The 15,324-nt window shown below is 39.7% G+C and overlaps 1 protein-coding gene across 6 annotated transcripts in view; it reads left to right on the top strand.

Moving 5' to 3' along the window:
• LOC147061651 (myelin transcription factor 1-like) overlaps window positions 1-15,324 on the top strand; it is a 69,550-nt gene that overhangs the window by 23,263 nt on the left and 30,963 nt on the right. The window contains exon 1 of one of the 6 annotated variants that reach the window (XM_085916875.1): window positions 13,702-13,837. The exons of the other annotated variants lie outside the window; for them this stretch is intronic. Coding sequence (XP_085773001.1) covers window positions 13,801-13,837 — 37 coding nt within the window. The 5' untranslated portion in view covers window positions 13,702-13,800. Of the gene's footprint in view, window positions 1-13,701; window positions 13,838-15,324 lie in introns of those variants that run through there. 6 annotated transcript variants of the gene reach the window in all.

Below are 15,324 nucleotides of genomic sequence, written 5' to 3'. Positions count from 1 at the left end.
AAGTGCTGCTTTGAAACTCAGCTAAGTATTCCTGTGTGAAAGATTACGCCGTTTCACTTTTTTTTTTTTTTTATGAGGGATACATCCATGAAATTTGAAGTAGTGGATGGAAGGTGGCCTGGCTCACAATGTCTGCAGTAGTTCTCTCACAAGGTGTTTGATGGGGTTGAGGTCAGGGCTCGGTGGATGCTCTTTCACATATACCCGGCACAAAAGAAAACTTCCCCAAATGATTCCCGAAGAATTGGAAAAATCAGAATGTCAAAAATGTAGACGTATCACTTTGTATTATAAGCCATACTTATTAAAAGTGCAGTCAACCAGCACCTTGCACTTTTTACAATTCAATTGAAATGATTCAGAGTCAAGTCTGTGTTGAAGCAATGATGGAAATCCTGATTCCACCCAGTCCTCTGGCACACCTGTGTTAGTGCCATGTTGCTTCCTCACGTTGGCAGTTGGACTGACTGTGCTTGTGCCACACTCTTAGCAGGGGTGTGATGTCATATCACACTGCCATACTCTGCTGCCACAATGGCGCATCTGCCGTTTAATTCCCTGCCATGTTGGGCGTGTAGAAACTCAGTTGTAGCTATAGGTCAGTCGGGGTTAAAATTTATCGGTCATAAGGAGATACTGTACCATCATTTCACATTGTTGTTTTTTTTTTTTTTAACATTACAATTTTGTAGCATGCTGCTGAACAGTGAGCAGCTTGTTTAAACCCTGCAATTGTTTTTTTGTTTTTGTCTGTGCGAAAGCTTCTGTGCATTTGATGGCCTATAATTTGCATCATTACCAATTTGACGCATCGTCTGAATTGTGAGATATATTTTGAAGCGCCCCAGTTTTTTTCTTTTTTAAATTTCAGGCTCCTCCTGCACATTTTTCTTTCCTTACTTTGGTAGAACTGTCATATTGACTTACATTGATGTACAGTGCAAGTCAGACTAAAATACACACAGGCTTTATTTAGTGGCTTTATTTCTAAAAACCTAAATCTGTTATGAAATGTTTTTCCTGGAAAGAAACGGTTTCCTGAAATATCGGGTTGTAAACTTTAGCCTCAGAGTACAGCCGGCAAAGTATTGCACATATATATAACACCCTTGTTCTCTTTCATCATCTCAGTCAATTTACTCAGTCAGTTTTTCCTGACTTCACAGTGAAGAGATATAAGCCTCAGCGTGACTGACATTTCGCTAGATGCAAAATTGCTCATGATTTTCTTGTGATCTCATAAGCAACAAATGCTGAACCTGGAGGGGAGGCGGCTGTAGTGAATAAATCCCGATGAGCCCGCAGCCAGTCGGCAGCACGCTCATTTGTGTCGAGCATTTTCCAACTACTGCAACCTTGATGTTGTTGCATGTATGAATTATATATGAAGAGATTTTCTTGAAGGTGAACATTACACATTGTGATCATACAAGCCTCTCTTGTCACATGTGTCAGATTTCACTTGAACTAATCCTCCAAACTTTGGTTATCTCCAGAGAAAACTTCACCATCCAAACTGTTGGATCTCATTTCAATGAAGTTGGGATGTTGTGTGAAATGTAAATAAAAATATCAAATAAATAAAAAAATGAATGCAATGATGCGCAAGTCTTTTTCACACAATGTTCAATTCTATACACTATAAATATTAGAGATTTAATATTCAAATATATCAATTTGATTGTTTTCATTTTGCAAATATTCACTCATTTTGAGTTACGTCATCATTACTTCTGACAACAATAGTCAATTCTGATTGGCTCAGATATTTACATTATCAGCCAAGTAGTTACTGTAAAAAATGTAATTATTCCAAATGAATGTGCAGCACCCTTGTTCATTGTTAGACAGCAAGCCAACACCGTCCTGTATGAAAAAGAGTGGATTGGCTTTCAGTTGAGAAAGTGACTCCAGATCGAAACTGCATGATTTATTGACAACTGTGACATCCATACGGAAACCTTTGTTCATGTAAAACCATTGTTCACCCCTTTACCTTTTTCCCTGAAACGTGAATTGTGTGTGTAATTGTTCAATCTTAATTGCAGCATGTCATTTTCAGATCATTCTTTCTTCTCTGCTCTTTCTTGTCAGTTTGTGTGAGATGGCTTGCATGGTATGTTTGCTCTCACTATGTGAACACACAAGATTGGGAAGCAATGTCAATTCAGTCAGCTTGTGTCATGCAATCATCGGATTTTCCAATAATTCCCGCTTCTATTTATTTGTGCATCCGCTTGTGCTTTGTATGCGGAAGCCGTTACTTATTTGACTTTTGCCAATGCTCTTTGTAAGTAAATGCATATTTTTGTAATTTCATGGTTTTTTTCTTCTTTTTTTTTTCCTTTTATAATTATGGCTACAATCATTTATCATGCTCAACATGAAGTTGGATTGTAATTGTGTGTTTCTGTCATACTCGGTCTCAGGGTTGGGCAACTGGCAGCCCGCGGGCCGTACGTGGGCCCGAGAACACACTCTGCGGGGCCCCTTGGCGAATCCATCCCGCTCTCCCATTTTTTTTTTATTTTATTCATTATAGAAAACAAGTACTGGTACATTTTTTGTCATTAGTATTCAGGCTTTTTAGCTTCTTAAACTTTCCATCCCTCCAGTTGCGATCCCCTTGCACATACTTGACAGACAAGAGACGAGATGTCCGGAATACCAAGTAGCTATGCATGTTCATATTACCACACATTGTATAGCCGATGTATACACACACACACACACACACACACACACTGACATTCGCACGCGCACACACACACAAATCATCTACAAGCTCCCGCCACTTAGGCACAATCACACACTTCTCCACACATACATTCATTATCCAACCAGTTGTCACTCACAAACATACATTAACATTCATGCTCACACTGAGCTCCCCTCTCAGATAATCACTTGAATGCACAAACATACACACATTCACACATAAACAGATGCAAATTCCTCCTTCAATCTCACAAAGGCATATAGATATCATAAAGATTACCTATTCAAACATGAAAAAAAGAAGAAGAATGAATCCTAAAGATACATAGGAATGCACATATTTGCGCTAATCTCGGACACACACTGCGCCGTTCGCAGGTTTTTTTTTTTTTTTTTGTATCGGGTGTTCAAACACACCCATGCAAACAGACATGCATTCTGCTAAATGATTTACTTCCTCCTCCTTACTGATTCATATGAATAATACAACAAGCTCAGGGGAACTTTTTGCTTCACATAAATAAGAATTTAGATAGAAAATTACATTATTAATCTGAGACTTGTGGCCTGGTGTGCGTAAAGATTTTATATGGTCTTGCTGGAATGTCAGTTTTTACTACAGCTACGAGTTACAGTAGTTGGACTAACCACATTTTATTATTATTATTTTTTTTGCAGTTGTACTGCAGTATTTTAGTCATGAAGGTGATGGTGGTGGTCAGATCAGCAGTAGTGATGGTGATTATACTAGCACAAGAGAAAGCCCTTATGTGGAATGAGAACTGTAGCTATAAATATATAAGGTATACGGGAAAATTATTCATAATGAAAGGAGTACTTGTAAAATTAGTTGTGAGGGCGATAATGGATGCCGCGGTACATTAATTAGCAGCTTAGGTAGCATTTGTTGTACTTAGTGTAAATTGTAGTTGCAATGAGAAAAAGAAGTGGTTGTGTCACGACTCAAAATAGTCAAGGGGGTCAGTAGCGGTAACCATGCTAATGATGCTAGCTAGTGTGTTGATAAAATAGTAGGATAGCACAGTGGGAATCTTATTGGTCATGATGTTATAATAATAATAGTATCAGATGATAGGGATTTAATTAAATAATTCTAATTTAATTAACCCCACATGCACATTTTGGAAGTGAGCATCCATTAAGATTTTGTTGCCTTACCACTGTATCCATCACCGAGCCTCTGAAATGCACGTCACTTCATGCAACGATGCCGTGCACCACAAACGCAAATACCCACCACCCACAAATTGACAGCTTAGCCATATAATAACATTTTTATAACATTATGATCAGAATAATGCTGCACAATAACGCTCATCTATACTAACAGTGCATCTCTGATTACTTTTTTTTTTTTTTTGCTGCTTTGAAATGATAGTCGTTATGTGGTTGTTCTTTGGCCACCATGTCAAAGTGGATTGCTGGCTCTGGAAATTAAACCAGCTGAGCTGGCAAATCACTAGTGATTGAACTCGGTATGAGGGGGGATGTTGTGTTAATAGGAACCAACGGTTTCATACAGAAGTAGAATCAAGACAAAGAATCAAGTCGGTTATGTTCACGCCCACAACGCTGCAAACTTCCGTTTTTTTTAAAACTGGCAACATTTTTACGTACCAACACTCGGTGTGGTCGACCTCCGCACCGTTAGACAACTCGCCACGCAACACTTGTGCTGGGCATCACAATAGAGCCTCAGTTGTTTATTTTGTTTTTATGTTAGCAAATTAGCAGGATGATGCCTTGCAGAAATGGTGTTAATAACCATATTATTATTATTATACATATTATATTAACCAGCTCTAAAATATTCATAAATGATACATTTTAGAGCTGTAATTACTATACTGTGGTAATGATGTTCATAGCTATCCTAATATTAGCAGAAGTAGTGACAAAAGTGGTGGTAGCAGAACAAAAAGTAAATTGTTCTTTTTGTCTTGTGATATATAAATGTCCTACCTCCTTATTTCTTTTAGAGCATTTTATATTTTTTGATATAACACTTGGGAAAATGTGTTGATGTGTTTTTTCCACCTAAAATGATGTTCTCACAGCACTCAATACAACAAGTGGATACTGCCGTGAGGTGCAAATGATGTTCACAAATAGTGAGTAAACTGCTGCAGGGAGGGGTTTTGCTAGGCAAACACAAGTGCAGCCAATGTTGTTTTGTTTTCTTTTCTGATGACAATGGATGATTATGCCACTCAAAACACAAAAGACTCTGACTATTTGCTGTCAAACTGAGTACGTGCAAAGAGTCTTTTCACTTAGTGACAGGTAGATTTCATTTCAAGAAAAGCAAGATTATGTCAGATTCCTCTGAAATTGCAGCGCAAGTGCACAAACCCGTGAATAAAACATCCTTTCCTCCCTCTCATCTCTAATTAGTGCTCAACAAATATTGAACTGTGCTCTGTTGTTTTGGGCTTTATTTAATTTTTGCCTTCAATTCATCTTTCTTCCCTTTGGATGAATTTGAATTTGTGTATGGCCATACCACTCAGAGGTCTCTATTAAGAACCTCTCCGAGTACTATCTCTATTTATGTGCCTCATGTGAGTGCTGTCACACTTTTACGACTGTCACCCCCTGTTTGACCATAAAACTATCCTGATGTGTGCTAAAATGCACAAGCAGGTGAAAATGCCAGTTAGACATGAACAATTTGTCTTTCTACTGGTGCATCTGACAATCAGCCATACTACTGAGTGACAGGCACAACACAATGAACGGTGCTATGCTGCATACATACACACATTGTGTATTTATGCACACACATTGTGTGCGTGTGTACAAATACATAAATAAATAACATCATATATATTTATACACACACACAAACCACGTTACACCACCTGCGCCACAACTTAGTCCTGCTTCCAGCTGGTCTCAAATCTACTTTCAGCCACCAAATTATCGGGTGTGCAAGAGAGAAATTCCCAAACCCACTAAAATAGGCTTGCATCGTCATTAAAATCAAAAGGTGACTGTTTTTAGGCCAAGTGCCCATACGCTGTCAACAAAAATAGAGCGCTCAGTGAAAACATTATAGAGCACAAGGATGCATTGAGAGATTAAAGTTATCAAAATTTTAAACACATGCACACGCACTCACACACATGCACAAACACCGAGTCAAAGTATAGCTCTAGGGTTGGAGGATGCCTTATTAAGAGACACAAAGAGCCTTTTGGCAGGTGCTCCCTCCCTGTCTTTGTCGTTCCTACTTTGTGCTGTTTATTTGTTCCCTACGTAGGAAAGTGTCCTCTCTTTTGGCCCTCAGGGCAAAACAAAGAGCGCGTAATGCCCAAATAACAGTGCTGCCACTGCCCACTGGCATAGAAAGGACAGGTGGTCCTTGGATGGGAAAACGCAAAGCAACTTTTCTTCTCAGTGAAGTAGACTGACACAAAAGTTGAGCCGAAGCTGAACGCAGCTTTGCTCAGCAATTCATTTCAATGAGTGTCAAATATAGTGACTATTTCATGAATCGTGTGGATCCACTGTACATATCATGTAAAATAAAAACGTATGGAATTTAACCGAGAGGCAATTATCTCATATTAAGTGGACGAGAGAAAAAAAAAGTGCAAATGCCAAAACCATTTGATAAGTTTCCACCCTGTCAATAGTTTATCCAATAGCTTGAAAACGGCTACAAAAAACATGTATTGTAAAAATACAAGCGCTTGTATTTACTTGGATTTTTTTTCATATAATAGTCATCCAAAGAAGAATGCAAAATTCAACAAAACGTTTATGAATGAGCCGTGATAGTCTTGAAGGATGTTGAACATTGTGAAGTGTGATTTATTTTTCAGTCACTCTGCAAATTATAAACTACAAAACCGTGAACTGTCAGCTTGCTTCAAATAACTTGGGCCTACTAGTTTTCTTACTAGTAATAGGAATTTGTATTTTTAGACGTCAAACAATACAGTCATCTTTATGAGTTTTTGTTTGAACTCTAGTAGCCTATTTGATTAGTTGCTACGACTCTTTAGCAAATTCTAGTAAAAATCACCACTCATAATTTAACACATGGACCAGAATAATATTTCTGGCATTAGTGCCTTGTCAATATGGACTAATACACCAAAGATCAATACTTTGTCAATATTTGTTTTTTTTCCTTTGCATGTGTGTGTGTGTGTGTGTGTGTGTGTGTGTGTGTGTGTGTGTGTGTGTGTGTGTGTTTGTCTGTGCACGTCTGTTTGTGTGTGAAGAGAGGGCTGCCTGCCAGCTGTGCAATCTGTTCAGTAATCTCAGGTCTGGTCTGTACACACACTCCACAATCTGCTCCAGTAAAAACTGTCCCCCCCGCAACACACACACACACACACACACACACACACACACACACACACACACACACACACACATACATACACAGTCACATCAATCATTACGTGGACCATAAAGTTTTTGATAAGGTTTAAAAGCCCAACATAAATACACACACACACCCCATTAGTGAAGTTGGGAAAAAAAAGGCCACTGATGATTCTTTTCCTTTCCTCTTTTGATGTTAGCATTGTCGCTCTCAAAGTAGTCCTCAAAAATATCCAAATCGCCGCCTGCACACTTTTACTTCCCAATCCACGAACCCCCTCTTCCTTCTTCACAATAACTCTTATCAGCCCAATTTCCCTTTTCTCTTCCTACAGCCAATTTTAACATGACTCCTTGTTTGTTGTTTAAATGGAAGGAAGAGAAAATTGGCCACTTTTGCTGTTCACAAACTCCTGCAGCTGCCGGTAATCATTGCTTGTATGTACTATGTGTGTGTGCCTAGTAATGTGCAGTTACCACAGTGGGGGTACATGAGGTGGGAGGCGAGGGGGGGGGGGGGGGGGGGGTGAAGTCCAGGGTCATGGCATTAAAAAAAAAGTGCTATTAAGAGGAAATGATAGGCCAGTCGCTGAAACTCTATTACACGCCAAACCTTTAAAAAAAAGTGAGCAGGCTTCAATACAGGCCGACATGAAGCATTCAGCACTCACGCGAGCAACTGGCCACCAACCTTCTGTTTAAACTGGAAGACGGCCAGGAAAGCTGTGGAGCGCGGGAAGCCGAAGAGGTTTCGCCGTTGCTTTTGGGTCAAGTCGGTTTGTTTCAGGTCGGACAAACGGGAAGGGACGAGAGAGCGGCAGATGCGATTTGAAGATGCTAAAGGGAAATACAAAAGAAAGAGGCAAATGAAATGGGCTGTAAAGAACATTGAGGCTTGAGGACTTGAAAGAAAAAAAAAGAAAGTTGAAACAATCTGATTAAAAGAGAGGGTGGGTGGAAACAAGTGGCATGTTGGGGCATGCATGTGTGAATGGAAAATGATTGAGTCATCATCCCATCTTTATCAAGGTAACATTGAACTCCCTCAATCATTGCAGAAATAAATCCATTGAACGCCTCATTATCATCATCGTTATTATCACGAACGAAACCACCGTTTTTCTTTTTTTCTTGAAGTTTCAACCATCTCTGTGATCGAGTTAAACAAGCACAAAGATGGATGGAGCAAAAGACACAAGGTGCCAGCGTCAGTGAGCAATCTCGAGTTAGGTTACTTGGTTGCTATGGATACGCTACATACGTTTATGCACTAGCTCTTGACACATGCACTCCTTCAGCCTGACCTCTTTCAGATTGCCTTCACTATCATAACATCAGTCACCTCGCCTTAAAGCACCCCACCCCCAAACAGCCAATGACATTTGCATACAGATGTCTTACTTGCTCGGCTAATGCATGCAAGCACTTGCGAACACGCATATCGCACGCCGGCAACATTATGATGCATGGCGCATAATACATGAGCCCTATCAAATATCCTTTTGCAATTTAAAGGTAATGCTGTCAGGCTCACTTTTGATTGCCAAGGGTGAGACAGGTACTATTACTTCAGCAATATGTTTATGAGAGTGCTATACTGTGCCATGCTGGGAACTGTTCTTTCTCTGACAGTGTCAATAAAAAATGAGCAGCCTTATCTTTGGATTGCACAATATTTGATGCGGCTCTTGTGTTGCATATCATTATCGGTCGGGCTGGGATTTATAAAATAGTCATCGCAAATCTGCATTATTAGTAAAGAGTAAAGCGTTTTTTTTTTTTGATTGATTTGAAGTCATCACAGCTCCATTGATTATTTGCGGCCTTGCCCCCGTCACTCCTGTTTCCCCCCCACCACCACTTCCCCTCGCAAGAGTTTTCTTCTCGAGCCACATGAAACAAGCCACCTACACTTTAGGACATCTGCTAAGCTGATTTTCTGGGGCTTAGCAGCACCACAGTGGTATCAAAGAGATTAGGTGAAACAACATCCAACTCTGGCTTTGTGCTGGCTTTCTCCAACTCGCTCGTTTGACTCCAGTGCGCTCTTGGCCTTGCACAAGTTTGCCATGTGTGTGCGTGGATCCGTGTATTACGGTCACAGAGCTGGTGTAATACCGCTGGATTTGAAGTGTGAGCGCTTCTTTGTGAACCAAAAAAATTAAACAGCGTAAACACAGAGCGGCTTTGGAATATCTCCCAGCTTTTGCTTTTCAGACAAACCAATGTTGCTGCTTGACATAATGAGAAAAGCATTTTTTCCATTTTAGATGCGTTCAACCTGCGCTCACCTGCGGTCTGTGCTTATTCCATTAATTTTCCAGCAGCAGCTATTTATTTTTTGCTGCATAAAACTTGAAAATGAGTGGTGCTTTATGAAGCAGAGTGAGTGTATCTTTTGTATTAAGCATGCATGCTGGTTAATGCTTAGTAACTATCCACACAGATAATTAAGTAGTGAAATGTAATAATGTCATTCATCCCTCTGGGTTAAGGGTTTGAATAATTGCTGCGGAGTCAGCCTTCTATGCATTATATTTGCCAGCTTGTGTGTGTGTGTGCGTGTGACCACGAAGACACACTTGCCTCATCAAGAGAGAGCTCTCCTTTATGTGTTTTTTTTTTCTTCCCCCCAACAGCTTTCACTTTTTTTGTACTCGCTAACTACAGAAAAAAGAGAGGAGAGGTGCGCAAGGAGGGAGTTTGAAGGAAGAAAAGAGTGCAAGCCAAAGAGCATCGGGTGCTGTGTCAGTCTGATATTTTCCATAGTGACAGCTGGGCCCAAAAGCTCAGACCCTTTTCTTCTGGCGCACAAAGCCCATTAAGTATGCCACTCGCTCAGTGGCCCCCACAGCCTCCAAATTGCTCCAAGCTCCTCCCAAAAGTGTGGCAGTCTTTGTCATTGTAATCAGCCCTTGTTTGTGAAGTGCTTGCCTGTATTTACCACCGCTATGGGTTCACATTTGCCCAGCCTGCTGCTGCTGCTTCTGCTCCTGCTGCAAGTGCAGGGAAAAGTAGAAAGACAGCAAACAAGTTGGATGGAAGGCATGAACAATGAAAGCGGGGTGCAAAAGTGTAATGAAGCTCAATGGCGGAAAGTGTGGAAAGAATTTGACTCTGTGACAAGGCCTCATGTGGTCACAGCGGGAGGGTGGGCGCTCTAACACCCGTCTGGACCCGTGGGCTGGAAACGTGCAAAAGACGGCCTTGTGAAGATGCTACATCGCTCCAGGCGTGGCCATGCAGATGAAGAGATCCGTGATTTGGCATTAAAAAAAAAAATGTACAGACTTGTATACAGATCCCTCCCATCCCGACGTCAATGTACAGCAGGGGAGCAGACGATGTAGGGGATTGGGGTCACATGATGCCTTTTGGCGGAGATGACCCCATTCCACTCCCCCCCACCCACACACACACGCACACACTCACACACAGCCCCAAAACTTCTCCTCAAGCTGTGATGGGGTAAGCAGGAAGGGAAAACGACAGGGAGGGGTGGGTCTCTGGACATGACACTCATCCTTAGTGGCATCCAGACCAAACTTTGTCTCTTGGCTTCCTCCCTCCTTTCCTCTTTGCCTTTTAAGGATTCGTAACTCCCACCAAAGAGTGACACAGTCTAATCAGTGAGTAATGAAGAGCCAGAGGCACTTTGAGCCTTCATTGTGTTAGAAGGCAGCCATGCGAGGCAGCGCTTATTGTTACGCCACAGTTGATTCCGCTAGCAAACATTGCTAACTTGGATGTTCAAATGAAAATCAAAAATCCAAATCTATTCCCTGTGTCTAATAGAAGCTGACAGATATGGGCAAGATCAGGCTGCACGGATGTTAGAAAGGAGGAGAGAGTCAGGTTGGGGGTGGTGGGAGGGGTCGAAAGAAAGTGCATGGGGGGGGGGCTATCTGATGTTTTAATATCCATCTGTACATCAACGAGTGGGTGGGTGAGTTTGCGAGTGTCTAATAAAAAGCCAACAAAGATATTGGGGGGAAAAAATCAGTTGATTATATTTGCGACGTTCGCAATACTTTGGAAGACGTGATGTTTACATGAGCGCTACACAATGATGTAATGTATTATGTAACTATGTCTATATATTTCTATTTGCTTAATTTTTTTTGTCTGTTGTATACTGCCAGGTCAGCATTGAGGATGAATGTGAATGCATTTTCAAATAAAGGTTAAATAAATACACGAATAACATTAAGATGGACTAAGACTGTCCCTTAATTAGCTTGCACAGGTCTTTTTTTTTTTTTTTCAACAAGGTCTTGTTTCCTTCTCTAGAGTGTGTACGTGTGTGTACTTGCTTTAACTTTATTGTCATCGCCATCTCCAGGACAGCTGGAGGCTGTGTCAGAGTTCAGCTGCCGGCTCTACAGAGAAGAGAATAAAGTGGGTGATGTGTGTGTGTGTGTGTGTGTGTGTGTGTGTGTGTGTGTGTGTGTGTGTGTGTGTGTGTGTGTGTGTGTGTGTGGAGGGGGGGGGGGGTCCTCTGCTGAATTCATTTGGGTGTGTTTGCGTACGGCCGAACTTGTCGGACGTGTGTGCTTGGCTGGAGAAGAGGGGTCGAGGTGAAAAGTGAAGTTAATTGGCTAATGACGGCGCTGTGATCATTAGTAAGAATACTAAAGGCTATCTGCCATCTTCAGATATTAAAAAATAAATAAAAATAAATCAATGGCATGAGAGGAAAATTGGCAGTCCTGCTTAATTAACAGAGACAGTTTATTTATTTATTTATTTATTTATTTATTTATTTCCTCTAAAATAAGCCCCCTCCCTTCCCCAAATGAGATAAAATAGTAAGAAGTTAAGTTTTTTTTTTCTTACTTTATAATGCCAATAAAGTGGTTTATTTCAATTTCCAGTTTTTCCTTTTTTTTAAATATTTGTCCACACTATATATTGAGTAATGTTTTGGATTTATTCGACAAATTATGATCCGAATATGAAAATTGAAGGATTATGGCATATATTGTGTTATTGTGAGTTTGGTTTATAATAGCTCATTTAGTTTAGATAATTATTACTTTTCAATTTATCTAAGGCCTGCGACTAATTAAAGTATTTTGTAACTTTTTAAAGTAACATTTAGTTTGGTTTGATGGCCTGTTCATTCTTATTTTTAGTTTTGATTTTGTTATTCATGTTGTGATGACTCCACATTTGTAAAGTTATTTCACTTAAAAAAAGAGCCTTTCATTTGTTCGTGAAGTTCTTTTTACAATTATGGATACACTTAAAATTATTTGAATTATTTATTGCATTGTACTGAATAGATACAAAAACTTTATACGATATGCTGAGTTTATCTTCATGTCGTGAGTTACGTATTTCTTTCAGATGTAGAAGCAAAGATACTGATTGCCAAATAAACAACAGATTACAAATGCACCTGCTTGGCTTTCGTCTAATGCAACTTTTCTCAACAAAGAGGGGAAAACCATCTTTTTTTTTTTTTTTTGAAGTGAATGAATGCAGATGAAATGCAACGAAGAGAAGTGTTAGATTGTGCGTTTTTGGTGCTCTATCCCCCATTCCATCTTGGAGGCATGAGGATAATGGGAGCAAGCAATGGGAGAGCTCATTATCTGGCCGACCATCTGCTATTGGGAGGGTGGAACTGTCTGTCTGTCTGCCCCCCCACACACACATATACATTGTGAAAAGGCCTGGAGTTGGAGTGAAAATGTTCCTCTGATTTACTCAAATTAGCTGTACATCTGCTATATGTGTAGATCCTTGTTTGTGGTCTTAAGAGTAGAACACACTGGACAAAATGTGGACATAAAATCAAATATGGACATATAATGTGAGATGTGAAATGACACTACATTACTTTATAGATATAGATCATTAGAGTCAAGAAGGTGCTATTTTTCTCCAACTTGTATTTTGTTTGAGTTGAAGAACTTTCAAATAGAAATGATTGACAGTGTAACAAAGCATGCATGTTGTTTACTCCAAAACAATTTGCTGGGTTTTGTTTACATAGACTTTAAGTTGGGGGACAATACAAGGGACAATTAGTTCTGTAAACTTTGTTTACTTTGTTGAATATATGGGAAAACAAATTGTCACCACTAGTGAAACTTAAAATATACTGTTTTGTCTTGTCCAAATTAAATTTGCATCCAAGTTTGATGCCTTGAAATTTTGAGTTCATCCAACTTTTGATTTTATTTTGGTTGTTTTACTTGGTTTTTTTTTCTCCTTAGTTTTTCTCTGAAGTAACCGTCCTTGAGACTTCTTTTTTTTTTTTTTCAAATATAAAATTATCATATATTAGATGTTTAAAAGTAAAAGCAAATGTTAGTCCCGGGTGTCCGTATGAATGCTTTTAAATCAGATTGCTGAGGGAGCTTAGCGCGACTGTGAGAAGTTGTCGGCCACAGCAGATGCTCTTTGTTGCAGAGCAGGCTATTGTTGTTGAAAGCTGAGACTTGGAATGTGTGTGTGTGGGGGGGGGGGGGGGGGGGGGGGGGGGGGAATGATGACGATGATGGTGCGGTGGTTGGAGGGGGGGGGGTGTTATTCGGCCTTGGGCCAGCTCCCGGCAGTAGCGCCTCGCTATTGGCTCCCCGTAGCTGTCAATCACCGTCTTCCCAACCCCCGGCCCGGCAAGTAGAGAAGTAAACTTTGAGCAAGTTTGTGCCGCACTAGGAAAAAGTTAGCGGCGGCACTTGAAGCTCACCACACACAACGGACAGAGACGGGATGGCCGCGAAGATGAAGCTGTGTCGCACTTTTCTAGGTTAGTATCAAAAACTTTTATTCACTTTACTCAGCGATGACTTCTCTAAGTGTGCGCGCGTCAAAGTAACTCCTCCAGTTTAACGGCAACTTTATTTTAACGGCAGCTGTGTGGATTTGCCGGCTTTTAAGTGGATAGAACAAGCAATTTGACGTTTTGTAAAAATAAATAAATGAATAAATACTTTATTTATTTATTTATTTATTTATTTATTTATTTATTTATTTATTTGTTTGTTTGTTTGTTTGTTTGTTTGTTTGTTTGTTTGTTTATGTTTGAATGTAAGTTGCTGGAGAATTCTATACAGTTCCTTGTCATCACCCCACTGTAAAAAGTTTTGAGTCAACAAAGGACAATATCAGACATACAGTTTTCAAAATAAACTTTATTCAGACTAGTCTACTTGTCAGGACGTGCCCAGACAAAAGAGAGTTGATCCCCTTGGGGAACCTTGTGGCCCTGGTACCGTGGGGACAATGCCAAGCTGCGGGCTGATTAGAAACTTTTTTTCTGTTGTGGTCCTTGCGTTAGTCTGTCGGCTTGTTCCATCTGTCGAGGGCCCACAGGGGCCTCCCGGGTCCCAACCCTACTACTCAGTCAGCTGCTGCCCATGTAATATTTATGCACAATATCGCCACCATACAACTTCATTCAAAAGTAGTAGGAGGCCTCTGTGCCATCTGCACACACAACTCTTATGTTGTGACTCGACTTTCATTTCACACAAAGCAAGGTTACGGTGAAGTTACAGTCCTTTTTTCACTTTCTGCCTAAAAGTAAGACACTTGCGACTAAACCGTTCAAAAATGCATTCAATGGACTACACAATTAAGAATTCAGTATTTTAACCCTTCTCTACATTTTTAAGTTTAGTCAAGTTTTCCAAAAGTGTAAACAGTATTTTGCTAATAACAGTAAGCATACTTTTAATTTATCAAATTTATTTATTTTATTATATTCTATTTAAAACAAAACAATATTCTGAAAATATCAGTGTTAAATTTAAACTCATACTTCTGATGGATGTTTTTCAACCCACATAACTACATTGAAGTAATACAATTAACTTCTAAATTCCACTAACTTTAATTAAAAACAAATATATGTACTTTTTCAACTTTAAACAATAAACCACTTTAACATGTAAATAATAGTCATGTATGGCAACAATGATAGCACAACAAAGTAAGCAAGTTGTCGCTGAGTTATGCTCGGAACACAACACAAGAAACAACAGTTCTCTAAAGTAAAAGTAAAGTCTTTATTGTAAAATATGGGAAGGCCAATTTTCCCAAGAGCAAAACCTATTTTAAAACTTGCCCAACGTCAAATTTTATTAACTTTTCATTAAAATGTTGAGTTCACCCAACTTTTTTTCTTTACACAGTATTCTGTAACAGAACAGGGTGAAGTATAGTTTTTAATCTACAGTGAGTGTAATAAAAGTTAAGCCGCTGTCTCAGATGTCAGCCTATCATGGAATAACA

Source organism: Syngnathus leptorhynchus, chromosome 1, assembly GCF_054491065.1.
Source record: "Syngnathus leptorhynchus isolate UIUO chromosome 1, UIUO_Slep, whole genome shotgun sequence".
Lineage (NCBI taxonomy): Eukaryota > Metazoa > Chordata > Actinopteri > Syngnathiformes > Syngnathidae > Syngnathus > Syngnathus leptorhynchus.
The sequence above is the reverse complement of the archived record's forward strand: the minus strand, read 5'-3'. Positions and strand labels throughout refer to the sequence as shown.